This window comes from Cervus canadensis, chromosome 2, assembly GCF_019320065.1.
Source record: "Cervus canadensis isolate Bull #8, Minnesota chromosome 2, ASM1932006v1, whole genome shotgun sequence".
In the NCBI taxonomy this organism is placed as follows: Eukaryota; Metazoa; Chordata; class Mammalia; order Artiodactyla; family Cervidae; genus Cervus; species Cervus canadensis.
Genome location: NC_057387.1, coordinates 32574283 through 32599568, shown reverse-complemented (window position 1 = coordinate 32599568; position 25286 = coordinate 32574283). Strand labels below are relative to the sequence as shown.

Below are 25286 nucleotides of genomic sequence, written 5' to 3'. Positions count from 1 at the left end.
CCTGGAGCTTATTGAAACTCAGGTCCATCGAGTTGGTGATGCATCCAACCATTTCATCCTCTGTTGTCCCCTTTTCCTCCCGTCTTCAATCTTTCCCAACATCAGGGTCTTTTCCAATGACTCAGTTCTTCCCATCAGGTGGACAAAGTATTGGGAGTTTCAGCTTCAATATCAGTCCTTCCAATGAATATTCAGGACTGATTTCCTTTAGGATGGACTGGTTGGATCTCCTTGCAGTCCAAGGGACTCTCAAGAGTCTTCTCCTGCACCACAGTTCAAAAGCATCAATTCTTTGGCACTCAGCTTTCTTTAGTCCAACTCTCACATCCATACATGACTACTGGAAAAATCATAGCTTTGACTAGATGGACCTTCATTGACAAAGTAATATCTCTGCTTTTTAATATGCTGTCTAGGTTGGTCATAGCTTTTCTTTCAAGTAGCAAGCGTCTTTCATTTCATGGCTGCAGTCACCATCTGCAGTGATTTTGGAGCCCCTCAAAATAAAGTCTCTCACTGTTTCCATTGCTTCCCCATCTATTTGCCATGAAGTGATGGGACTAGATGTCATGATCTTAGTTTTCTGAATGTTGAGTTTTAAGCCAGCTTTTAAACTCTCCTCTTTCACTTTCATTAAGGCATTTTAGTTCTTCTTTGCTTTCTGCCATAAGAGTGGTGTCATCTGCATATCTGAGGTTATTGATATTTCTCCCAGCAATCTTGATTCCAGCTTGTGCTTCTTCCAGCCCAGCATTTCTCATGCTGTAATTTGCATATAAGTTAAATAAGCAGAGTGATAATATATAGCCTTGATGTACTCCTTTCCCAATTTGGAACCAGTCTGTTGTCCCATGTCCAGTTCTAACTGTTGCTCTTGACCTGCATACAGATTTCTCAGGAGGCAGATAAGATGGGTCTGGTATTCCCATCTCTTGAAGAATTTTCCACAGTTTGTTGTGATCCACACAGTCAAAGGCTTTGGCACAGTCAATAAAGCAGAAATAGATGTTTTTCTGGAATTCTCTTGCTTTTTTGATGATACAACGGATGTTGGCAATTTAATCTCTGGTTCCTCTGCCTTTTCTAAATCCAGCTTGAACATCTGGAAGTTCACGGTTCACGTACTGTTGAAGCCTGGCTTGGAGAAATTGAGCATTACTTTGCCAGTGTGTGAGATGAGTGCAACTGTGTGGTAGTTTGAGCATTCTTTGGCATTGCCTTTCTTTGGGATTGGAATGAAAACTGACCTTTTCCAGTCCTGTGGCCACTGCTGTTTTCCAAATTTGTTTGCATATTGAGTGCAGCACTTTAACAGCATCATCTTTTAGGATTTTAAATAGCTCAACTGGAATTCCATCACCTCCACTAGCTTTGTAGTGATGCTTCCTAAGGCCTACTTGACTTCGTATTACAGGATGTCTGGCTCTAGATGAGTGATCACACTATTGTGATTATCTGGGTCATGAAGATCTTTTTTGTATAGTTCTTCTGTGTAATTTTCCCACCTCTTTTTCATTCCTTCTGCTTCTGTTAGGTCCATATCATTTCTGTCCTTTATTGTGCCCATCTTTGCATGAAATATTCCCTTGGTATCTCTAATTTTCTTGAAGAGATCTCTAGTCTTCCCCATTCTATTGTTTTCCTCTATTTCTTTGCATTGATCACTTAGGAAGGCTTTCAGAAACACAATTTTGACAGACTTTAGAAACACAATTTCTCATTTTCTTATAAAGTACAAATCTTTTCAATTTTAAGCCACATTAAAAGAAAAAAGTCAGCCAGATCAATTCATTCCAAGGCTCATTCTAGACTTTTCCTGTCTCTGGATTCCTTCTAGTTTCCTGCTAAGAAATCACTTCTAGGTCCTTGCCTAGTAAATCACTCCATATTTTTTTTCTAGGCTCTTCTGCTTAGGGATTCCTAGGCTTATTTCACTGAGGAAATGTGCGAAAAATTTCTTTTAGACCTTTCCTGCCTATAAATTCCTCATAGGTTACTTTGATCTAGGAAATGTACTGCTGCTGCTGCTGCTAAGTTGCTTCAGTTGTGTCCAACTCTGTGCGATCCCATAGACGGCAGCCCACCAGGCTCCCCTCCTGGGATTCTCTAGGCAAGAACACTGGAGTGGGTTGCCATTTCCTTCTCCAGTGCATGAAAGTGAAGACGCTCAGTCGTGTCCGACTCTTAGCGACCCCATGGACTGCAGCCTACCAGGCTCCTCCATCCATGGGATTTTCCAGGCAAGAGTATTGGAGTGGGTTGCTATTGCCTCCTCCGAGGAAATGTACTAGTACCCTATTAAGACTTCATGTTTTGGGAATTCCCTGGCAGTCCAGTGGTTAGGACTTGACGTTTTCATTGTTATGGCCCTAGTTTGATCCCTGGTCAGGGAACTAAGATCCTGCAAGCCACGAAGCTCAGACAAAACAAAGCAGAACTTAAAGACATCAAGTCTTAATATCCTAAGATTTCAAATAATAATCCTTATTAAGTGAAATTATCCTAAGATTTCAAATAAAATTACCATAAGGAGGTCCAGATATCAGGAAGAGCTCTCAGAAGCACCTGAAGTGTTCTATAAGGCTAAGGGAAGGGGGACTCAGAAGGCTGAAGCTTAGTACTGGGCACTGTACCAAGTGCTGTACTAAGTCTACCACATAGACTCCAAGTGCCCTCAGGTAGATTTTCACTTATCTTGCTGACTATGCCAAGCAATGTCTGTGGAAATAGTCAACAATCCAATCTATAATGGAAAAGTGTTTTCTTTGAGGCAAACTGAGAAATTTAGCCCAGGAAGCACGGATTCAAGAGGCACTTGAATTGTGTTCCTTTAAACTACAAAATAGGGGAGGCTTATAAAGGCAAAAAACCCCCACAAAATTATGTAAGTTGTTCGTGAAGAATTATAATTGAAGTTGGCAAGAAGTAAGGGTGCTTGTTAAGCAAGGATTGACTGGGGTCCAGAATGGTTGCATAGTTATGAGGCGAGACCTTGAGAACATAAGGTTGCAGCTGGCAGGGCTAGTGTCCTAGAGTCTGATCTTGCTCAGAGAAAAAGTTCTCAGGAGCACAGGAACATATCTGAAATTATATCCACAATGGCCATCAGGCTCTGTTTTGGATGCCTGAACCACAGTTACTGCATTTTGATCTGTAGATGCATTCTTTTCTTTAAAGATTAAAGCAGATATACAATCCATGTTTGACAGATCACAAAATAGTCTGTTCTACTGACATAACGTGTAAGTCATAAAAGCCAGGATGACTTTCTCTAACCTTAACAGGTGAAAAATTTTTCCATTACACCCTTCCACGAATATTTTAAGCACAAGTTTTCTCCACCATGATTTACCTGTCACCGTTCATCTCTCTGCATTGCATCCACTGGAAGGAACTTCAAATCACACTGCCCAGTGGTCTGCTTAAGAGGAAGTTTCTAGTATCTCAGGAGTCCCCAAACTGTCCTACCACACGTAAGTAGCTGCTGCTTTTGTGGGTATGGTATTCAGGCAACACTCAGTTGGGAGAAAACATTGCAAATCAACAAAGGACATTTATCTAAAAATATAATCCAATGAAAAAAGGTCCATGTCTTGAATGGGCATTTCCAAAAGAGAATATCCAGAAGGCCAATAAGCATATGAAGTGGTGCTTAACATCATTAGATACTGGAGAAGTTAAGAAGTCATATCTTATTACATACCTACATAGACAAAAATTAGAAGAACAGAAAAGAGTGCTTTTTTTTAATTTAATTTTTTAGGTTGAAGTATAGTTGATTTTCCCCTTCTTGGATCACAGCCTTATCATGGTAAAGAGGCTTGTGTAACTCAGTGAAGCTATCAGCCATGCTGTTCAGGGCCACCCAAGACTGATGGGTCCTAGTGGAGAGTTCTGACAAAACATGGTCCACTGGAGTAGGGAATGACAGACCACCACAGTATTCTTTCTGTGAGAACGCCATAGACAGTACAAAAAGGCAAAAAGATATGACACTGGAAGATGAGCCTCCCAGTTCAGAAGGTGTCCAATATGCCACTGGGGAAGAGCAGAGGGGAACTACCAATAGCTCCAGAAAGAATGAAGCAGCTGGGCCAAAGTGGAAAGGATGCTCAGGTGTGGATGTGTCTGGTGGTGAAAGTAAAGTCCGATGATGTAAGGAACAATATTACGTAGGAATCTGGAATCTTAGGTCCATAAATCAAGGTAAATTGGACCTGGTCAAGCAGGAGATGTCAAGATTGAACATCAACATCTTAGGTATCGGTAAAGTGAAATAGATGGGAATGGGAGAATTTAATTCAGATGACCATTGTATCTACTGTGGGGAACAATCCCTTAGAAGAAATGGAGTAGCCTTCAAAATGCAGCACTTGGGTGCAATCTCAAAAATGACTGAAAGATCTTGGCTCGTTTCCAAAGCAAACCATTCAACATCACAGTAATCTAACTAATCTATGCCCCAACCACTGATGCCAAAGAAGTTGAAGTTGACTGGTTCTATGAAGACCTACAACACTTTCTAGACCTAACACCAAAAAAACAAAACAAAAAACAAAATGTCGTTTTCATCATAGGGGACTGGAATGCAAAAGTAGGAAGTCAAGAGATACTTGGAGTAACAGGCAAGTTTGACCTTGGAGTACAAAATGAAGCAGGGCCAAGGCTAACAGAGTTTTGTCAAGAGAACATGATGGTCATAGCAAACACCCTATTCCAACCACATAAGAGACAACTTGACAACTTTACACAGATGGTCAATACTGGAATCTGATAGGTTATAATCTTAGGAGCTGAAGATGGAGAAGCTCTATACAATCAGCAAAAACAAGACCGGGAGCTGACTATGGCTCAGACCATGAACTCCTGATTGCAAAATTCAGACTTAAATTGAAGTAGGGAAAACCACTAGACCATTCAGATATGACCTAAATCAAATCCCTTATGATTAACAGTGGAGGCGACAAGCAGATTCAGTGCCTGAAGAACTATGGACAGAGGTTTGTAACACTGTACAGGAAGCAGTGACCAAAACTATCCCAAAGAAAAAGAAATGCAAGAAGGCAAAGTGGTTGTCTGGGGAGGCTTTATAAACAGCTGAGGAAAGAAGAGAAGTGAAAAGCACAGGAGAAAGGGAAAGATATACCCAACTGAATACAAACTTCCAGAGAATAGCAAGGAGAGATAAGGCCTTCTTAAATGAACGATGCAAAGAAGTAGAGGAAAGCAACAGAATGGGAAGGACTAGAGATCTATTCATGAAAATTGGAGAGATCAAGGGAACATTTCATGCAAGGATGGGCATGATAGAGGACAGGAATGCTAAGGACCTAACAGAAGCAGAAGAGATAAAGAAGAGGTGGCAAGAATACACAAAACTATACGAACAAGGTTTTAATGACCAGGATAACGACGATGGTGTGGTCACTTACCTAGAATCAGACAACCTAGAATGTGAAGTCAAGCGGGCCTTAGAAAGCATTACTGAGAATAAAGCCAGTGGAGGTGATGGAATTCCAGTTCAGTAATTTAAAATCCTGAAAGATGATGCTGCAAAAGTGCTGCACTCAATATGTCAGCAAATTTGGAAAACTCAGCAGTGGCTACAGGAGTAGAAAAGATAAGTTTTCATTCCAATCCCAAAGAAGGGAAATCCCAAAGAATGTTCCAGCTACTGTGCAGTTGCCTTCATTTCACATGCTAGTAAGGTTATGCTCAAAATCCTTCAAGCTAGGCTTCAGGAGTATGTGAATTGAGAACTTCCAGATGTACAGGCTGGTTTTAGAAAAGGCAGAGGAACCAGAGATCAAATTGCCAACATTTGTTGGATCATAGGGATGGCAAGGAGATTCCAGAAAAACATCTACTTCTGCTTCATTGATTACTTCAAAGCCTTTGACTATGTGGATCACAACAAACTATGAAAAATTCTTAAAGAGATGGAAATACCAGACCATCTTATCTGTCTCCTGAGAAACCTGTATTTGGGTCAAGAAGAAATGGTTAGAACCTTAGATGGGACAACTGACTGGTTCAAAATTGGGAAAGGAGTAACACAAGGCTGTATATTGTCACCTTGTTTATATAACTTATATGCAGAGTATATCGTGAGAAATGCCAGGCTGGATGTCAAGATTGCCAGGAGAAATACCAACAACCTCAGATATGCAGATGATACCACTCTAATGGCAGAAAGTAAGGAGGAACTTAAAGAGCCTCTGGAAAAGGTGAAAGAGGTGGGTGAAAAAGCTGGCTTAAAACTCAACATTCAAACACTAAGATCGTGGCATCCAGTCCCATCACTTCATGACAAATAGGAGAAGAAAAAGTGGAAGCAGTGGCAGATTTTTTCTTGGGCTCCAAAATCACTGTGGATAGTGACTGCAGCCATGAAATTAAAAGATGCTTGCTCTTTGGAAAGAAAGCTGTGACAAAGCTAGGCAGCGTATTAAAAAGCAGAGACATCACTTTGCCAACAAAGCTCCCTATAGTCAAAGCCATGGTTTTTTTCAGTAGTCATATATGGATGTAGAGTTGGACCATAAAGAAGTCAGAGCACTGAAGAAGTGATGCTTTTAAATTGTGGTGCTGGAGAAGACTCTTGAGAGTCCCTTGGACTTTAAGGAAATCAGCCAATCCTAAAGGAAATCAACCCTGAATATTCATTGGAAGGACTGATGCTGAAGCTGAAGCTCCAGTACTATGACCACCTGATGTGAAGAGCCAATCATTGGAAAAGACCTTGATTTTGGAAAAGATTGAAAGCAAAGGAGAAGAGAGCAGCAGAGGACGAGGTGGTTAGATAGCATCATGACTCAATGGACATGAGTCTGAGCCAGCTCCAGGAGGTGGAGAAGGACAGGGAAGCCTGGCGTGCTGCAGTCCATGGGGTCACAAGGAGTCGGACACGACTGAGCGACGGAACAACAACAGCAATAGTTGATTTACAGAGTTGTTCCAGTCTCTACCGTATAGCAATGTGACTCAACTATACATAACCTAGTTATGTAAAAAACAGTCTTTTTTTTTTTTAGAGATTCTTTTGCATTATTGTTTATCACAAGGGATATCACGTATGACTGCCTGTGCTATGCAATAGCACAGGCCCTTGTTTTTTATCTATTGTATATATGGCAGTTTACATCTGCTAATCCCACACTCCCAGTCCTTCCCTCCTCCCATCTCACTCCTTTGGCAACAAGTCTGTTCTCTGTGTCCATGAGTGTTTCTGTTTTATAGATAGATTCATTTGTGCCATATTTTATATACCACATGTGGTATTAGTTTTTCTCTTTCTGACTTGTTTCACTTAGTATGCTAATCTCTATGTTCATCCATGTTGCTGCAAATGGCATTATTTTATTTTCCCCATCCTCATCCCAGCGTCTTCCTCCCATTTGCTTGTGGCTGGTCCCAGGTTACAGAGGTGCAGTACCACGGTGAGATTCTCAAATGCTATTAGTTTTTACTAGGGATTTTGAAACTATTGTGGCCCACTTTGGACAGCTCCCTATCATGGCTTGAAAGAGGAAATCCAGAGTTGCCTCGGGGCCCCTGGCCTCCTGCTTGAGTGGGGCTCGTTCCCTGGGGTTGGCTGGGCAGTGAGGCCGGCTCCCCAAGTGTCTGAAACAGGCTGAAGGGGTTCTGAGCCCTGTCTACAGGAAGCAGAGGACCCACACCCCTCCAGGGACATGCCAAGACCCTGTTGAGGTGGCCCAGAAAAGCTGTGTTGTTTACAAGCTCAGCACAGTTGTTATTTTAAGATGTTGATGGAGGGCAGTGTGAGGCATGAGACCCCCGGTTGGGATGGGACTGGGGGGGAGTTGCTAGGCACACCGGAGGGGCAGACTGCCACAACTCTTTTCAAAATATAGGTTCCATAAGGCCTTAGCCAGAGCATGGACCTCAGAGTGGAGTTTTTCTTTCTCCTAGCCCTAGGCAGAGGCCTAGGCATAATATGTATGTGGAATACATATATACACACACATCTTATTTATTCATTTTTCTGTTGATGGACATTTGGGTTATTTCCATACTTTAGTTATGTGAACAGTGCTGCTATGAACATGGAGTGAAGGTGTCCTTTTAAATTACAGTTTTATCCAGATGCATGCCCAGGAATGGTATTGTTGTATCATAGAGTAGCTCTTTGTTTGGTTTTCTGAGGAAACTCCACCCTGTTTTCCATAGTGGCTGCACCAACTTAAATTCCCACCAACAGTGTGGGTGGGTTCCCTTTTCTCCACACCTTCTCCAGCATGTATTATTATTTTTTCTTTTTTTTTCCATTTGTTTTTTGTAGACTTTTTAATGGTGGCCATTCTCACTGGTGTGAGATGGTACCTCACTGTAGCTTGGATTTGCAACTTTCTAATAATTTTTCATGTTGAGAATCTTTTCATGTACCTACTGGCCATCTGTATGTCTTATTTGGAGAAATGTCTGTTAAGGTATTCTGCCCATGTTTTGATCGGGTTATTTGGTTTTTTTGTTGCTGAGTTGTATGAACTATTTGTATATTTTGGATATTAAGCCCTTATCTGTTGCACCATTTGCAAATATTTTCTCCCATTCTGTAGGCTGTCTTTTCACTTTTTAATGGTTTCCTTTGCTGTGCAAAAGCTTGTAAGTTTGATTAGGTTCCATTTGTTTATTTTTGTTTTTATTTCTATTGCCTTGGGAGATTGACCTAAGAAAATGTTGGTATGATTTATGTCAGAGGATGTTTTGTCTATGTTCACTTCTACCTGTGTACATATATCCTTAGCTGCTTCTTCTTTTCCTTTACCATTTCCCTTTAAATCTATACCTATTGACCATATGCTTGTCCACATACTACTAAGTATTTACTGGATATGTTTCATTCTTTCCAACAGATAAAGTGCAATTTGCCTTGTCAGTCGCACACTATTGGACATGTGGGGTTTTCTAATTTTTTACCTTTTTTTTTTTACCACACTATAGGATTATCTTAAACTGATGTTTTCCTTTGTCTTATTTCCTTATTTGGTAGATCCCCAAGAAGATACTAGAAGGCAAAGGGTGAGAACGGTTTAAAGCTTTGATAGTAGACTATTTTATTGCTCTGCAGAGAGAGTACTTTATATGATGTGCCCCCAGCAAGGCACGTGGACCTCTTTCTGCAGTGTCTTAGGCAGCTGGGGTGTCACGATTCCATCTTATGCTAGTTTTATGGGCTCATAATCATACCTTATGGTTTTCCACCTTTACCTTTTGGCGTTTATTGGCTGTGCTTGTTTCCAGCTGATGAGTGAATCCCTATGAATCTCCCTGTGTCCAGCACTGTTTGACTTTGTTCATCCATGACTTATTTAATTCTGGATCATAGTTAAAAGATGAGGTGGCAGCAGTCACAACCTTTTTTCATAGGCAAAGCGGAACTAATTGTGGTTTTATTTTGCACTTCTTACCACATAGCAAATAAATGTATAAACTAATTATATTAACCAATGAATATGTTTGTAAAATTAATCATAAAATGAAAAGCTAAAGCACCCCTTTTTTTGAAGTCTCCACTATCAAACTGACTGGCTGAGATGTCTTATAATAGAACTCTAAGGAGGTTTGGAGAGAAGAGGTCCTTTTTTTTCTACTGGTCAGTCTCCTCGATCATAGGGACTGCTTTAAAGCCTTTAAAGAGCAAGTCACAAACATGTCTTCTTGCATGTTTTGCCCACCTGATGTGTGTGCGTCAGTGTCTCTAGGAGGCCTTGAGTGGTATGTAAAATATGGAAAAGGAGCTGTTTCTATGGTTACTTCCATCACTGATATCCATTAGATGCTGACATATTCAACTGTGGTCACCCTATGAGGGTGTTAAAAACAGAGAGGATCCCGGCCTAGACATCATGAGTTGCCAGTGTCATCCTTAATAGAAATAACCCCCAGAGAAAAATGGATATCTTGAAGCAAAAGGACAGCTTTATTCTCAAGGTTTGCAAACTGAGGATATTCAGACTTTGGCTGGAATGGAAAATATGTTGGGAGGCAGGGCGCAGGGAGAGGGAGTGAGTGATTTTTGTAAACAAAAAACACAGAAACCATGGTTTGAGAGACTTATAATGGGACCGGATGGTCCTTGCAGCCACAAATTCTGGCTGAGTGATGGCAAGATTGTTTTCAATGATTGGCTGTCATTGGAGGTTCCTGTTAGGGTGTTTGTTGTTTTTTTTTGTAAGATAGGACCCTCCGCAGAAACAGGCATCCTTGTAGATTTTGCTTGTGGTTCTCTAAGAAAACAGAGCACATGACTGAAACCCAGGTCCATTATAACTGCCTAGCTTCATTTTATTTTGGGTCCTCATTAGCCACAGGGGTCCATTTTCTATGTTTTCCTCTGTGGATTTTTCTTCATTTTCCTTTCCTTAGGGGATATTATTTTATATTTAAAGCAGTAACTTGTAAGAATTTTCAGTATGTCCTTCTCAGTCATGTGGACAGTTTTTTTTTTTCCTTTAACTTTTTCCCTTTCTCCTCAGGGCCAGGCCAGTTCCCAGCAGGGCCCCCAGAAACTTGTGTGGTCAATCTCAGCCCTTCACCTTTGGTGTAATGGGGTTGCTCCACCTCTGTTGAAGGGCCACCCGACTGGCCCAGGGGCTGGAAGATGGCCTGCAGACTGTCACAGGAGCTGTGGACCCCAGCGCCTGGCTGTGGGGAGCATGGCTGTCCAGGCTTCTGAGCACGCCACTGCTTTTCAGACAGGGGTGTCCTGACGACCGCCTGACCCAGCTCCCCCAGTCTAAGCGGGACTGTGCTATGACAGCCACACCAAAGACCTTCCCCAAACTTGCCCCTTGGTGGACACGGTGTAACAATCCATTCGGTTCTTCCCATGCAGCCATGTCAGCAGCTCCTGGAGAATTAACTGTCCTGGCGGAGGGCAGCGCTGCGGCCCTGGAATGAACCTTGGGGAGCTCTGCATGAGCCCACTGTCTGACACCCAGAGCGACCCCACACCACACTCTGCACCTGGGAGGCCCAGGCTGCCAGCCCAGCACCACATTCTCTGCCCCGCTCTCCTGCTCTTGTCCTGATCTGTTGCCCGGTGCCTGCGGAGACAGCCCCCAGAGCAGGACAGTTTCCGGTCGTCCCTGCAGACAGCCCTCCCTGCTGTTGGTCTGTGACCAGGCTCGTGGGTGCTCTGGCTCCTCCTGCCAGGGCAGTAGGAGGAAAACCAGCTGCAGGTTTTGACCTATGGCCATAGACTAGAATATCTTAACCTCAGCACCAGACAGTTTAGATGGCGTAATTCTAGATTGTGGGGGACTGTCTTACACATATTGAGGTTTTTTGCAGTATCCCAACTCCTCACCCATTAGATGCCAATAGCACTTCCCAGTCGTGACAATCATAAGTGTCCATAGACACTGAAAATGTCCCTTGAGGGAAAGAATCACCCCCTGTCCCAAAGGAAGACAAATGATGTAGTGAATGGAGGCTAACATTTAAAAAGAAAGGAAAGTCAGACTTCCTGGAGGTGCAGTGAATAAGAATCCACCTGCCTATGCAGGGGACATGGGTTCAATCCCTGGTCAGGGAAGATTCTACGTGCTGAGAAGCAGCTAAGCCCGTGTGCCACAACTACTAAAGCGTACACACTCCAGGGTCTGAGAGCCACAACCACAGAGCCTGCGTACTGTAGCTACTGAGGCCCGATCTCCTAGAGCCTGTGCCCTGCAACAGGAGAAGCCACCACAGTGAGAAGCTCACCGCAGTGAGAAGCTCTGCAACGAGAGAAAGCCCGCAGCAGCAACGAAGACCCAGTGCAGCCAGAAGTAAATAAAATAAAAAATACATAAATATAGAAGTGTATATATATCAAGACATAATAAAAATAAATTTTAAAAAAAGAAGAAAGGAAAATCAGAATGCCACACGTTGATAAGATCAGTCTTCCTTGATGAAACTTCTATTTTGATTAATAATATATCCATGTATGTCCTAGATCATCTGGTAAACTTTTTTTAAGCTTTGACATTTCAGACTTCTAGAAAATTTTCGAAAGTACAAAGAACTTATGTAGACCCCGATACTAACTTTCCACACTTGATTTCTCCGCCTTCTCCCCTCCTCCTTCCGTCTTCTCTCTGTTTCTCAAATGCTCCCTATGAGCACAGGGGCCTTTTATACCAAAACACCACCCTCTGTGCTCTAAGTTGTCATTGCTAATGTTTGGGTTTAGGTTCATAAGTGACAGTGATTTATAATTGTCTTCACCTGTGTTGTCCTTTCTAGGGTATTCTATGTGTCCTTTCAGGCCACACTTGTCTACAGTTTGTGACAATTTCTGTATTGCATTTCTGTTTAGAAAGCTTTGAAAAATTACCAAAAAAATTCCCAAGGACCAAGTGTTCTTTTGGGTTATTATTTTTCTTTATAATGCTATTATTCATTCAGAATCTTTGTTTCTTTAGCACATATTTTGATGTGTGTATGTTTGTTCCATTTGTTTGTAACATTAATTAGCCATTACCTGAGAGAGATTTCCCCCACCTTTAGAAATTGTTTGACTAATTTTTAGGTATCTTCCTCAGTCCTGATTTTTACTATCATGTAAAACTTTTTGTTTTTGCTGTTAGCCTACTGTTGTATTGATTTACTAGTGTTTTCAGACAATTAACTAAGGGTTTTATAAGCATTTGTTTAAATGTGGAATTTTTGTTCTTAGCATTGTTTCTTATTTTCCATAATTTTCACCTTGAACTTGGTTCCTTTTCTAAATTCCTGAAAACTGAGTTCATCTGTCTTTCGTTATTGAAAAGAATATAAGCAAGTAGTAAAAATTTGTCAAACATACAATTTGGTGGTAAATTGTCACTGGGTTTTTAATTTTGTTATTTTCAGGTTAAAAAATGTTCTTTATATCTTGGATATTCTAAGCTTACACAGACTATTTCCAAGTCTTAAAAAAAATTAACAAGTAGTGCACATTTTAATTCTATTGTTTGTATGCACTTACACTGTATAATTTAGTATTCTGAGGCTATTTCACATACAGTTTCTGTTAATTCGCTAGAGAATTCAAAAGGTCAATAGTAGAGTTGGAGGGAATTATGGAAGGCCATGCAGGAGACCAGAAGCTGGAGTTCTTGACTGGATACCGGACACTATATGTTTTGATGTCCTGAACAATGTTCTCTAAAATATTAGAACTTGTCAACATGTTACAGTCAAGCAAGAGCATATGTAAATCCAGAAGACATAGCTACACTGACACTGAATATCAGCGAGACAACCACTGGCTGGCTGCATTAGGCCCTTCAGCCCCCTCTCCAGTTTCCCAAGTCCCCACTGCCCCCTACGGCCTTCCACACACCCACTGCCCCCACCAATGGGACCCCTGGGCCCGGTGGCTGAGTCTGAGAGCCTTCTCCGCCAGCCCTCTTCTTCCTCCTGCAAAACTGATGTCTTCCTCCTGCAAAACTGACATCTTCTTCCTGATGGGGCCACCTGTGCTTGGGGCCCATCCCTGTCCTCAGTTCTTTGCCCTAGCAGACTCTGCCTCTTTCTCCTGCCTTCAACCTCCCTCCCTCTCAGTGCCCCTTGGTGTTTGAACACTGAAAATCTCTTCTATACTTAAAAATTTCTCCCAGCTGACATCCAGCCTTTATTACCCAGGATTGTCTTACTCTTTTGGCTACTATATGACGGGATCACAACGATTGTTCTTTGCAAAAAAGGAATGAAGGATAGATGAATAAATTACATTATATTACAGTATCAGTTTTACCTAGTTTAAAAGTTATTATTCTCTTTGTTAATTTGAAACAGCCATTTTCTTCGTGGAATCTAGTCAGGTTTCTGTTCTAAGCTCAAAATGTGTAAAACCCAGAATGGCAACTCCTTATATTAAGGAAACATATAATTATCAAGAGGGCCAGCACTTCTGTGTTTGCATGGCCACCATCGTCTCCCTGTGGACAAACCAGACCAGGGTATCCACCTGACCTGAGCCACATCCTGAGTCTGCATCAAGAGCTGAGCCCTGAAGACTGGCAGGGTAGGGACTAGAGGAACACAGAGGGACTGAGCTCTGCTGGTCTCTGCTGACACACTCTCCCTTCTCCCCAACTTAGCAGAGATGTGCACACTCTGTGATTTAATGTGAATTAGATAAAATCTATCTGTATCCTCAACCCCTTGGTGGTTTGAAACTTTTATTGAATACCTGGTTCACATTAGTTTAATCTGAACAAAGTGTACCTAGTTTAACTTATTTTTCTAGTGCATCAACCTTGAATTATTTAAAAAAATATTTATTCATTTATTCATCTGCGCTGGGTCTTAGTTGTGGCATGGGGGATCTTTGATCTTCCTTGTGGCCTGTGGGATCTTTTTTTTTTTTAGTTGTGGCATGCAAACTCCTAGTTTTGGCATGCAGGATCTAGTTCCCCAACCAGGGATTGAACCTTGGCCCCTTGCATTGGGAGCATGCAGTCTTAGCCACTGGATCATCCAGGAAGTCCCTCAACCTTGTGTTTTAACTTGTAGACCCATTTGTTTTCAAATGTTCTTTTCATCTGTTTTCATATATCCACTAATTTGTAATACTCTTTAAACAAAGAAGAGGAAACACAGGCCAACTTATGTCCTATTCTCCTAAATTTGAAATAGCCTTCAAACTTCCAAGAAGAACACTGACAGGTAGAAGCTGGTTTTCTGGAGGTTATATCACAGAGTGAATTTAAAGGACACTTGAACCATCCTCTCATACACAGAATCACACAGGGGTCAGGAGGCAGGATGAGGGCTGGAATCTGTGGACCTGGGCAGCTGAGGGTGTGCTGGGCCCACTCTGACTGCGGTCCTGTGCACCGTCCTTCAGGTTCCTGACTGCCGTCCCTCCTGGCAACTCTCTGCTACAAGAGAGGAGACTGACTGTTCTGAGGACAGCTCTTCCCCTTTCAGTCACATTCCTTCTGTGACCACCATTCTCCCCATCACTGTATCATGTGAGGGGCATCTAGCTGGCTTTCAGGATATTTCTGGACTGCACTTTGACATCATTGCTGGGCCTGGTTCTGGATTTAGATTCACAATCCAAACCATAAACTAGTTGATTAATTTACATTTGATCAGTTTCACTCTTAGAACAGCAGGGAAGGGCGGGGTCCTCCATAGGCCCGGAAGAAAGGCACTGAGACACATTTTCTTGACCTGGGTGATTCTTCCTATCCCAGTGATAGGCTTTTCCTCCAAGACTTGAGGCTGTTAGGGATCGTAACTGATTGAGGAGCTTTAGGATTGCCTGGAGTCCTGTTCTTCCTGTGACAGGTGCCAATTAACCTCGCAATTTGAGGGGCACCTGCTCTTGGCCTAAACTTGGTGGTCAGAGTTTCCCAGAGCTCGTGGGATCTCTGAAGCCCAAGGGCAAACCTATGCGGTTCCTGAGAGGCAAGGGAAGGCAGAAGAGCCTTGCTGCTGTTGATTCCGGTTTGTTTCCTGAGCGTCCCGCCAACTCCACCGACTTAGCAGAGATCTGACTGGGATCAGGAACCAGGTGAGCCCGACCCGGGGGTTCTTGGCATCTCTGAGCCCACACCATGTCTCTGGACACCCCTTGGCTCTGAGGCGGAAATAGGTCTCATTTTCGCTTGCCTAGGGCTGCATCTAGGAAAGGCCTCGCCGAGTTGGGGGTCGCGCTGGGGGTGGGGCCTAGAAGAGGGGCGGGTGCTTCCGGTCCCGCCTTCACCGCCGGGTCAGAGGATAAATTTCCAGCCCAGCCCCTGTGAAGTGTCTCCACTCAGCACGGAAACCAGCCCCATGGCCATGATCCTGGGTTACTGGGACATCCGCGGAGTGAGCTGGGGTCACCAAGGCGGGAAGGATGGAGGCCGGCAGGGTAGGGAGGGTTGGGGGTGGGAAATGCTGTGCAATGGGGATTGATTTCACTAGAATATTCCTGTTCAGAGCTTGGTGGAGCCAAGCCCAAAGTCCTATCCCTCTGCCCTTTTTTCTCAAGCGGGGCTTGTGTGCGGGAGTGTGGGTGGGGGTTGGTGTTGAGGTTGTGGGAACACAGAAAGTCATATTAAGACCTGACATCTGCTCTCCCTCCGGCCGTCTCTCTCAGCTGGCCCACGCCATCCGCCTGCTCCTGGAGTACACAGACTCAAACTATGAGGAAAAGAAGTACACGATGGGGGACGGTAATGACATCCTTGTCATGTCCTGTCTTCTGTCCAACTCATGCTGATTTGGTGCCAAGCATCCCATGTTCTGACCCCTGTTGTTCACGTCTGTTGCCCTCCCCTCCAGCCCGCCCAGCTGGAGCAGGGACCTGCCCCTTCCCGAACCCTTTAGGGTGCAGCTGGCCTCCAAGGAAGGATATGAGAGCCCACAGCTGGGTCCTGTATCAACCATTGGCACAGGCTCCCCCTAGTGCTTACCTAAACCCTCTGTACCCATTCCAGGGTTCTTGCCTGGAGAATCCCAGGGACGGGGGAGCCTGGTGGGCTGCCGTCTATGGGGTCACACAGAGTCGGGCATGACTGAAGTGACTTAGCAGCAGCAAACCCTTTGTAAGGATTACTCACCTAGTTTCAAGAAGTTTCTAAGTTGGTTTTTCCCCTGAAAGCTCCATGTGAGACTTAGTGGTTCAGATACCAGATTCACCAGTTCAGGGGGGGTCTTGCCTCTACTCCTTGCTGGGTCCTCCTGGAAAGGAGGGTTGGATTCGTGAGAGGTTGTTTCATTCCATCTTCTTTTTCACAGCTCCTGACTATAACAAAAGCCAGTGGCTGAATGAAAAATCCAAGCTGGGTCTGGACTTCCCCAATGTACGTACAGGCGCTGGGGTGCTGGGAGGGGGAGTGGACAGTGTCTCTATCCATCTTCTTCCCTGGCTTAGAGGTTTCAGGAACTGGTGCCTTCTGCTCTGCCTCTCAACTTCCTGGTTCTGTTTTCTACCTTTCCATGATGCTCTGTGTCCCAGCTCATCCCTTCATTTTACAGCATATCATTTAGTGTCTGCCAGAGAAGGCAATGGCACCCCACTCCAGTACTCTTGCCTGGAAAATCCCATGGATGGAGGAGCCTGGTAGGCTGCAGTCCATGGGGTCGCTAAGAGTCAGAAACGACTGAGCGACTTCACTTTCACTTTTCATTTTCATGCATTGGCATGAAATGGCAACCCACTCCAGTGTTCTTGCCTGGAGAATCCCAGTGATGGGGGAGCCTGGTGGGCTGCCGTCTATGGGGTCGTTCAGAGTCGGACACGACTGAAGTGACTTAGCAGCAGCAGCATTTAATGTCTGCAGTGGACCATGCTCTGTGAGTGCCAGGTTTCATCTCTGCTCTTACTCAAGGACGGTGACGCAGGTGGCCCAAGTGACCAGGCCCTGTTGTTCTTCCAGCTGCCCTACTTAATTGATGGGACTCACAAGCTAACCCAGAGCAATGCCATCCTTCGCCACATCGCTCGCAAGCACAACATGTGTGAGTGGGCATGGGGTTGGGGGCAGGGGCACAGGTGGCCATGCCCTGGGCTGGACTGCAGTGGGATGCTGAGGGTGAGTCTGCTGTGTGGCCACAGGTGGGGAGACAGAGGAGGAGAAGATCCGAGTGGACTTACTGGAGAACCAGGTTATGGATGTCCGCTTGCACATGGCCAGGATCTGCTACAGCCCTGACTTTGTGAGTCCTTTCACATTGGACTGGACAGGGTTTGAAATGCTGGACACGGTCCTCTACACTGGAGAATCTTAGGAAAGACTCCAGCTTCCTCTGGGTGGAAATTCAGTTCCTAGACAGGTGTTTACGTTGTTAACCCAGTGTCTCCTCCTCGACATCTCTGGCATAAACACAGGTGCCTAGTAGGCAGCCCGGGGTCAGACTTTATTCCTCTCCCTCTTGTCTTTCAGCCTCTCAGATTCTCTCCAACTGTCCAGAAACTGCTCAGGCGTCTACACCATTTCTGACTCCCAGACTGGAACATAGGACTTTTTTCCTAGTCATTCTAGTGTTTATTGGCCTGAGGTCTGAGGCCCAAGCTCTGCCAGGTCTCAGAGCACTGCTGGTCTGACCCAGGGCAGGTGTCTGGAGCTGAGTGGTGACAGGTTCAGGAACAGTGTGGTTTTGCCCTTTGTCTTCCCATCGCCTCTCACAGATGGGAGGTGGTCCCCATAGGAGTCTGATGAACACAGGTGGGTTGAATTGCAGCGTGGGCACTGACCCAGGTGCAGTCAGGGGACATGGCTGCTCACCTGATAGCTGGGATCAGACGCAGCCCTGGGAGGCCTGCTCTCTGCCAGGGAGTCTGTCTGAAGGCGGTGACAGCTGTTTTGTGTCTCAGGAGAAACTGAAACCTGGTTACTTGAAGGAAATTCCTGGAAGGATGAAGCTCTTCTCAGTTTTTCTGGGGAAGAGGTGTTGGTTTGCAGGGAACAAGGTAAGGGGGATGGCTTCTGGGGAGGGAGAGCTGTCATTTTTCCCCAGGTTCAGAGTTTGGTGCGCATTCATGCTTTGTCTTCCTGCAGCTCACCTATGTGGATTTCCTGGCTTATGACATCCTTGATTTGCAACGCATATTTGAGCCCAGGTGCTTGGATGAATTCCCAAACCTGAAAGATTTCCTCACACGTTTTGAGGTCATTCCCATGCTCCCCCTAGTATTTATGTCTCTTCTCCCACCTTTCCCTGATACTTTCCTGTGTGTATGCATGCTAAGTTGCTTCAGTCATGTCCAACTCTTCGTGACCCTACAAACTGTAGCCTGCCAGGCTCCTCTGTCCATGGGATTATCCAGGGAAGAATACTGGAGTGGGTTGCTATGCCCTCCTCTAGGGGATCTTCCCAGTCCAAAGATCGAACCTGCATCTCTTTCATCTCCTGCATTGGTAGATGAGTTCTTTATCACTAGTGCCACCTGAGAAGCCTGGATGATTTCCTAGTTGGAACTACAGTGAAGAATAGCATTTATGGAGAACTTGGTTTATGCCAGAGTCTCTGCTCAGCAATGACATATATTGTGTCAAATTTAATCTTTATAACATTACTATATGGTAGAAAAATTATCCTCTTCATTTTACAGATAAGGAGTCAACCTGAAAGGACAAGTAATTTTTGCAGGTCACAGAACCAGTACAGGCTGTGCTGGGCTCCTAGTCAGAGCGTCTGACTTCCATGGGCAGCATCAGTGGCTCCTCATTTGCTGTAGGAATAAAACCCTCGGGTCCCTTTCATGACTGGCTCACAGCTCTGGAAAGTGTGGAGGAAGCAGAACCTTCAGGAGGTGATATTCAGCTGGCATTAGTAGAGTGAGACACAGTAGTAGTAATATCAAGGACTAAAAAGACAGACAATATTTTCTCCTCATCTCTAAAGGGCTTTGCAGCAACTGAGTCTCTGCCTGTTGTTCTGAGATTCTCAGAGCTGTAGTTGGTGGCTTCCCTGGTGACTCAGATGGTAAAAAATCTGCCTGCACTGTGGGAGACCCCGGTTTGATCCCTTAGTTGGGAAGATACCCTGGAGAAGGGAATGGCTACCCACTCTAGTATTCTTGCCTGGAGAATTCCATGGACAGAGGAGCCTGGGGGCGGGGGGGCTATAGTCTGTGGGGTTCCAAAGAGTCGCATATGACTGAGTGACTAACATAACATTTCTGCTAACATAATATAGATGTCCTGTGCAAGGATTTTATCTTGACTTCTCATTTGGTGGGTACTTTCCTTCCCTCCTCATCTCCCATCCTGTCTTCCTTCCCGTTACTCCAGATTCTGTCTGAAAGATGGGTTAGTATTTTCATTTTAAGTCACGTTCACTGATCTGATCCTCTCCCCTGTATGAGACACTGTGTCAGGCACAAGGGGGATACAGATGTTACACAGTCCTGGTGCCCTGCGTCTGGGGCTCAGTGCAGCTGGAGAACTATAGGAACCCTGAGCTGTGTGGTGTGTGTGGGGCCACCTTGGCTCTGGAGGAGCACAGCCTGACCTCACCTCCCAGCTCATCATTCACCCAACTGGAGAGCAACAGAGTCTGCTTTGTGATGGATATGGAAATTTGAAGCTCTTGTCCAAGAGGTTTTTCAGTCTACAATCTGTTTTGTATGCCCACTTCTATCATGAAATCTGCTTTCTCAGCTAGTTCTCATCAGCTCTGGTTTTGGTCCAAGGCTTGTTGCCTTGAAAATTTTGCAAGAGCTGGGGTGACTGCCCAGCAGGGAGGATGGGGACAGATGTGGCCTGCAGTGTGTGGCCTGTTGGGGCCTGGGCTGTGGGGTACAGGCAGCCCTAGATCTTGGAGTCCTGGGACCTCTTGGGCACTGTCTGTCTTGCGAAGATGGTGCACAGGTGCACCTGAGTGTTGCTGCCTGGCTGGCTGTAGCAGGACTGAGGATGAGGTAGGTTGAGGCCCCGTGAGAGTGGGCTCAGGTCCCAGTCCAGGCAATTGGTCTGTGTCTTTTAAGTGGAAAAATTAGAGTCTGGCCTAGCCTAGTCTTGTTGCTACAACCCTCCTATCATGTTTCATCCATGTTTTCCTGAATAATTGGGTGAAATGTGGTCTCTTCTGCAAGTTGCTTGGACACTTTCTGAGCACTTTTGTTTTGCTAGGGCCCATCTCTATGGAAACTCTTGCAACTAGGAACCTTTTCTGAGAAAGAGAATAATTTTGGAGAATGAGAAGAACAAATACTCTTATGACCAGATGTCAATTGGGAAAAAACCCTCACAACTTAAGAACAGTGTTGTTCAGTTGCTCAGTTGTGTCTAACTCTTTGCAATCCCATGAACTGCTGCACACCAGGCCTCCCTGTCCTTCACCATCTCCCAGAGTTTGCTCGAACTCATGTCCATTGAGTCGATGATGCCATCCAACCATCTCACCCTCTGTTGCCCTGTTCTCTTGCCCTCGATCTTTCCCAACATCGGGGTCTTTCCCAATAAGTCAGCTCTTCCTATCAGGTGGCCAAAGTATTGGATCTTCAGCTTAAACATCAGTCCTTCCAATGAATACTCAAGGTTGATTTCCTTTAGGATTGACTGGTTTGATCTCCTTGCAGGTCAAGGGACTCTGAAGAGTCTTCTCCAGCACCACAGTTCAAAAACATCAATTCTTTGTCGATGAACCTTCTTTATGGTCCAACTCTCACATCCATATATGACTACTGGAAAAACCATAGCTGTGACCAAACAGACCTTTGTTGGCAAAGTGATGTCTCTGTTTTTTAATATGTTGTCTAGGTTTGTCATAGCTTTCTTTCCAAGAAGCAAGTGAAAGTGAAATTCACTCAGTCATGTCTGACTCTTTGTGACCCCATGGACTGTAGCCTGCCAGGCTCCTTTGTCCATAAAATTATCCAGGCAAGAATACTGGAGTGGGTGGCCTTTCCCTTCTCCAGGGAATCTTCCCAACCCAGGAATCAAACCCAGGTCTCCCACATTAGGCAAATTCTTTACCGTCTGAGCCACCAGGGAAGCCCTTCAAGGAGCAAACATCTTTTAATTTCATGGCTTCAGTCACCGTACACAGTGATTTTGGAGCCCAGGAAAGTAAAATCTGTCAGTGCTTCCATGTTTTCCCCTTCTATTTGCCCCTTCTATTTGCCATTAAGCAATGGAACTGGATGCCATGGTCTTATTTTTTTGAATGTTGAGTTTCAAGCCAGCTTTTTCACTCTCTCTTTCACCCTCATCAAGAGGCTCTTTAGTTCCTCTTCACTTTCTGCCATTAGAGTGGTATTATCTGCTTATTTGAGGTTGCTGATGTTTCTCCTGGCAATCTTGATTCCACCTTGTCATTCATCCAGGCCAGCATTTTGCATGATGTATTCTGCATGTAAGTTAAATAAGCAGGCTGACAGTATGTAGTCTTGTCTTACTCCTTTCCCATTTTTGAACCAGTCCATTGTTCCATCTAAGGTTCTAACTCTCCTACATACAGGTTTCTCAGGTGATAGATAAGTGGTCTAGTATTTCCACTTCTTTAAGAATTTTCCAGTTTGTTGTGATCCACGCAGTCAATGAAGCAGAAGTGAATGTCTGTCTGGAACCCCCTTGCTTTTTCCATGGTCCAACAAATGTTGGCAGTTTGATCTCTGGTTTCTCTGCCTTTTCTAGACAGCTTTTACATTGGAAGTTCTTGGTTCACGTACTGTTGAAGCCTAGCATGAAGGATTTTGGGCATAACCTTGCTAGTATGTGAAATAAGTGCAATTGTACAGTAGTTTGAACATTCTTTGGCATTGCTCTATTTTGGGATTGGAATGAAAACTGACCTCTTCCAGACTTGTGGCCACTGATCAGTTTTCCAAATTTATTGACATATTGAGTGCAACATTTTAACAGCATCATCTTTTAGGACTTTCAGTAGTTCAGGTGGAAGTCTGTCACCTCCACTAGCTTTGTTTGTAGTAATGTTTCTTAAGGCCCACTTGACTTCACACTCCAGGATGTCTGGCTCTAGGTGAGTGGCCACACCATTGTGGTTATCTGGGTCATTAAAACCTTTTTTTGTGTAGTTCTTCAGTGTATTCTTGCCACCTCTTCTTAATCTCTTCTGCTTCTATTATGTCCTTACCATTTGTCTTTTATTGTGCCCTTCCTTGCATGAAATGTTCCCTTGATGTCTCCAATTTTCTTGAAGAGATCTCTAGTCTTTCCCATTCTTTCCCATTCTATTGTTTTCCTCTACTTTGCATTGTTTGTTTAAGAAGGTCTTATCTCATTTAATAGATCTTGGTATACTCTCGGACTCTGCATTCAGTTGAGTATATCTTTCCCTTTCTCCTTTGCCTTTCACTTCTCCTTTTTCCTCAGCTATTTGTAAAACCTTCTCAGACAACCATTTTGCCTTCTTGCATTTCTTTTTCTTTCAGATGATTTCGGTCACTGCCTCTTGTCCAATGTTATGAACCGCCATCCATGTTCTTCAGGCACTCTGTCTACCAGACCTAATCTTTTGAATCTACTAATCACCTCCACTGTATAATCATCGGGGAATGGATTTAGGTGCTACCTGAATGGCCTAGTGGTTTTCCCTACATTCTTTAATTTAAGCCTAAATTTTGCAATAAGGAGCTGATGATCTGAGCCACAGTAAGCTCCAAGTTTTGTTTATACTGACTGTGTAGAGCTTCTCCATCTTTGACTGCAAAGAACATAATCAATCTGATTTTGGTATTGGCCATCTGGTGATGTCCTTGTATAGAGGACATACCTCTAACATACCTCTTGGTATGTTAGAAAAGGGTGTTTACTATGACCAGCTTGTTCTCTTGACAAAACTCTGTTAGCCTTTGCCCTGCTTCATTTATGTACTCCAAGGTCTAACTTGCCTGTTATTCCAGGTATCTCTTGACTTCATAGTTTTCCATTCCAATCCCCGATGATGAAAAAAGACTGCTTTGTTTTGATGTTAGTTCTAGAAGGTATTGTAGGTCTTCATAGAATTAGTCAACTTCAGCTTCTTTGGCATCAGTGGTGGGGGCATAGAGTTGGATTACTGTGATGTTGAATGGTTTGTCTTGGAAACGAACCAAAATCATTGTGTTGTTTTTGAGATTGCACCCAAGTACTGCATTTTGGAGTCTTGTTGACTATAAGGGCTATTCCATTTCTTCTAAGGGATTCTTCACCACAGTAGTAGATATAATGGTCATCTGAATTAAAATCTCCCTTTTCCATCCATTTTATTTCACCGATTCCTAAGATGATGTTTAATCTTGCCATCTCCTGCTTGACCACAACCCATTTACCTTGATTCATGGACCTATTGTTCCTGGTTCCTATGCAGTATTATTCTTAAAAGCATCAGACCTTGCTTTTACTACCAGATACATCCAAAACTGAGCATTATTTCTGCTTTGGCCCAGCCACTTCATTCTTTCTGGAGCTTATGCATCTTAACCATCTAGGGACCATGTATCCAAAACATAGAAAGTTTCATCTTGTTTTTTCCCATCATGAATTGCCTTGCAGGCACTGTTGGTGGGCAACTGGGCTGAGAGTCACTTAACTGTTTGTGTAAGTGGATGATGAGTGAGCCTCCTTGATTTCAGCTATGGGGGAGGGGATGCAGCAGAGAGACTCAGAATGGAGAGGGAGAACAGGCTGCATTCTAGCCATGTTACTTCTGTGCAGTGTGAGCATGAGGGAGGTGCTTATCTTCTGTGTGCCTCAATTTCCCTTCTGATAAATGGTCTCAGTAGAATCCACTTGGAAGGGAGTTGTGTAGAGATTCTGAACCTATGTCACCATGTCTAGTGGATTACAGCACCATTTAATACAGTATAAAGTCTCTGTATGTGATAAGTCTGGATGTCAAATGAATTACAGGAAATTGGAAGAGTTAGCTTTCCAGAGCTGGGGACCCGAGAAGACTATCTTTTGCCCCAACATTTGACTCCCACATGGAAGGGCTGTACCCCAGGTCCCAAACGTGGGGAGAGCTGCCTGGGTTCCAGTGGGGCAGCAGACCTGAGGCCTGGTGTTCTTTTTCCCACCCTCAGGGCCTGAAGAAGATCTCTGCCTACATGCAGTCCAGCCGCTTCCTCCCAGGCCCTCTCTTCCTGAAGCTTGCCGTGTGGGGCAACAAGTAGTGCGTGCAACCAGGAGACGGGCGCGAGGAGCCAGGGCCCCGGAGACCAGGCGGACCTTCCTGCACACAGAACGTTCGGTGTTTTTCTTTCTCCTTCTGTTCACTCTAGAGGGCTGCTTGGCCCCCTTATCTCCCTCCCACACCCCTTTCCATCCCTACTTTAAAGATTGTTTCCCACTATTTTTGAGCAAAGTTCCTCCCCCACCCCACATTATCCCTGCTGCATTAAAGCCACCCAGACTATTCTTCCCTTCCATGATTACTTCTGCTGTGAGCAGCCCAGCCAGACTCCTGGCCTTGGAGCTGTGTTCTGAGCTCCCAGCACTACCTTGAAGACCAGACCTGGCCTGGTATGCACGCCCTGCTTCCCAGTGTGTTTCCTGCCCAGCCTGTCTGATCCCCAGTAAAGCCTTATCACACTTGCTGTGTCTTGTCTTATTTGTTCAGGGCTTCCTGGAGTCATGACTGACTGTGTTGGGTACGTGGGGGTGTGTATTTTCCCCTCTGTTGTCCCTTCAGGGCTCCATGGATGGGTATGGGTGTGTGTGGGATGGGGTGGAGCTGGAAGACCGCAGCTCTCATGGGTTATATTAATAAATCATGGGGGAGTGTTAGGATTGCCTGGGGTTCTCATCTTCCTGTAAGACAGGCCGATTTAATGTTATAATTCAGGCTTGTTTCCCAAGGGCACTGGCAACTCCTCCCGGGTAGCTGACGTCTAACTGGTCGGG

At 44.5% G+C, this 25286-nt stretch overlaps 1 protein-coding gene across 3 annotated transcripts; it reads left to right on the top strand.

The window, feature by feature from the left end:
* Nucleotides 1-15693: 15693 nt before the first annotated feature.
* On the top strand, nt 15694-24979 carry LOC122436573 (glutathione S-transferase Mu 1-like). 3 transcript variants are annotated; one of them, XM_043460399.1, is made up of 8 exons: nt 15694-15819; nt 16091-16166; nt 16732-16796; nt 17373-17454; nt 17552-17652; nt 18311-18406; nt 18495-18605; nt 24467-24979. In XM_043460399.1, exons 1-8 carry the CDS (start codon nt 15784-15786, stop codon nt 24554-24556), a joined length of 657 nt encoding a protein of 218 aa, XP_043316334.1. In that variant the 5' UTR covers nt 15694-15783; the 3' UTR covers nt 24557-24979. The 3 variants fall into 3 exon arrangements, with proteins under 3 accessions (XP_043316334.1, XP_043316335.1, XP_043316333.1); XM_043460400.1 differs by lacking the exon at nt 18495-18605; XM_043460398.1 differs by lacking the exons at nt 17552-17652; nt 18311-18406; nt 18495-18605 and having other exon boundaries at nt 15735-15862; nt 17325-17454.
* Nucleotides 24980-25286: the final 307 nt, after the last annotated feature.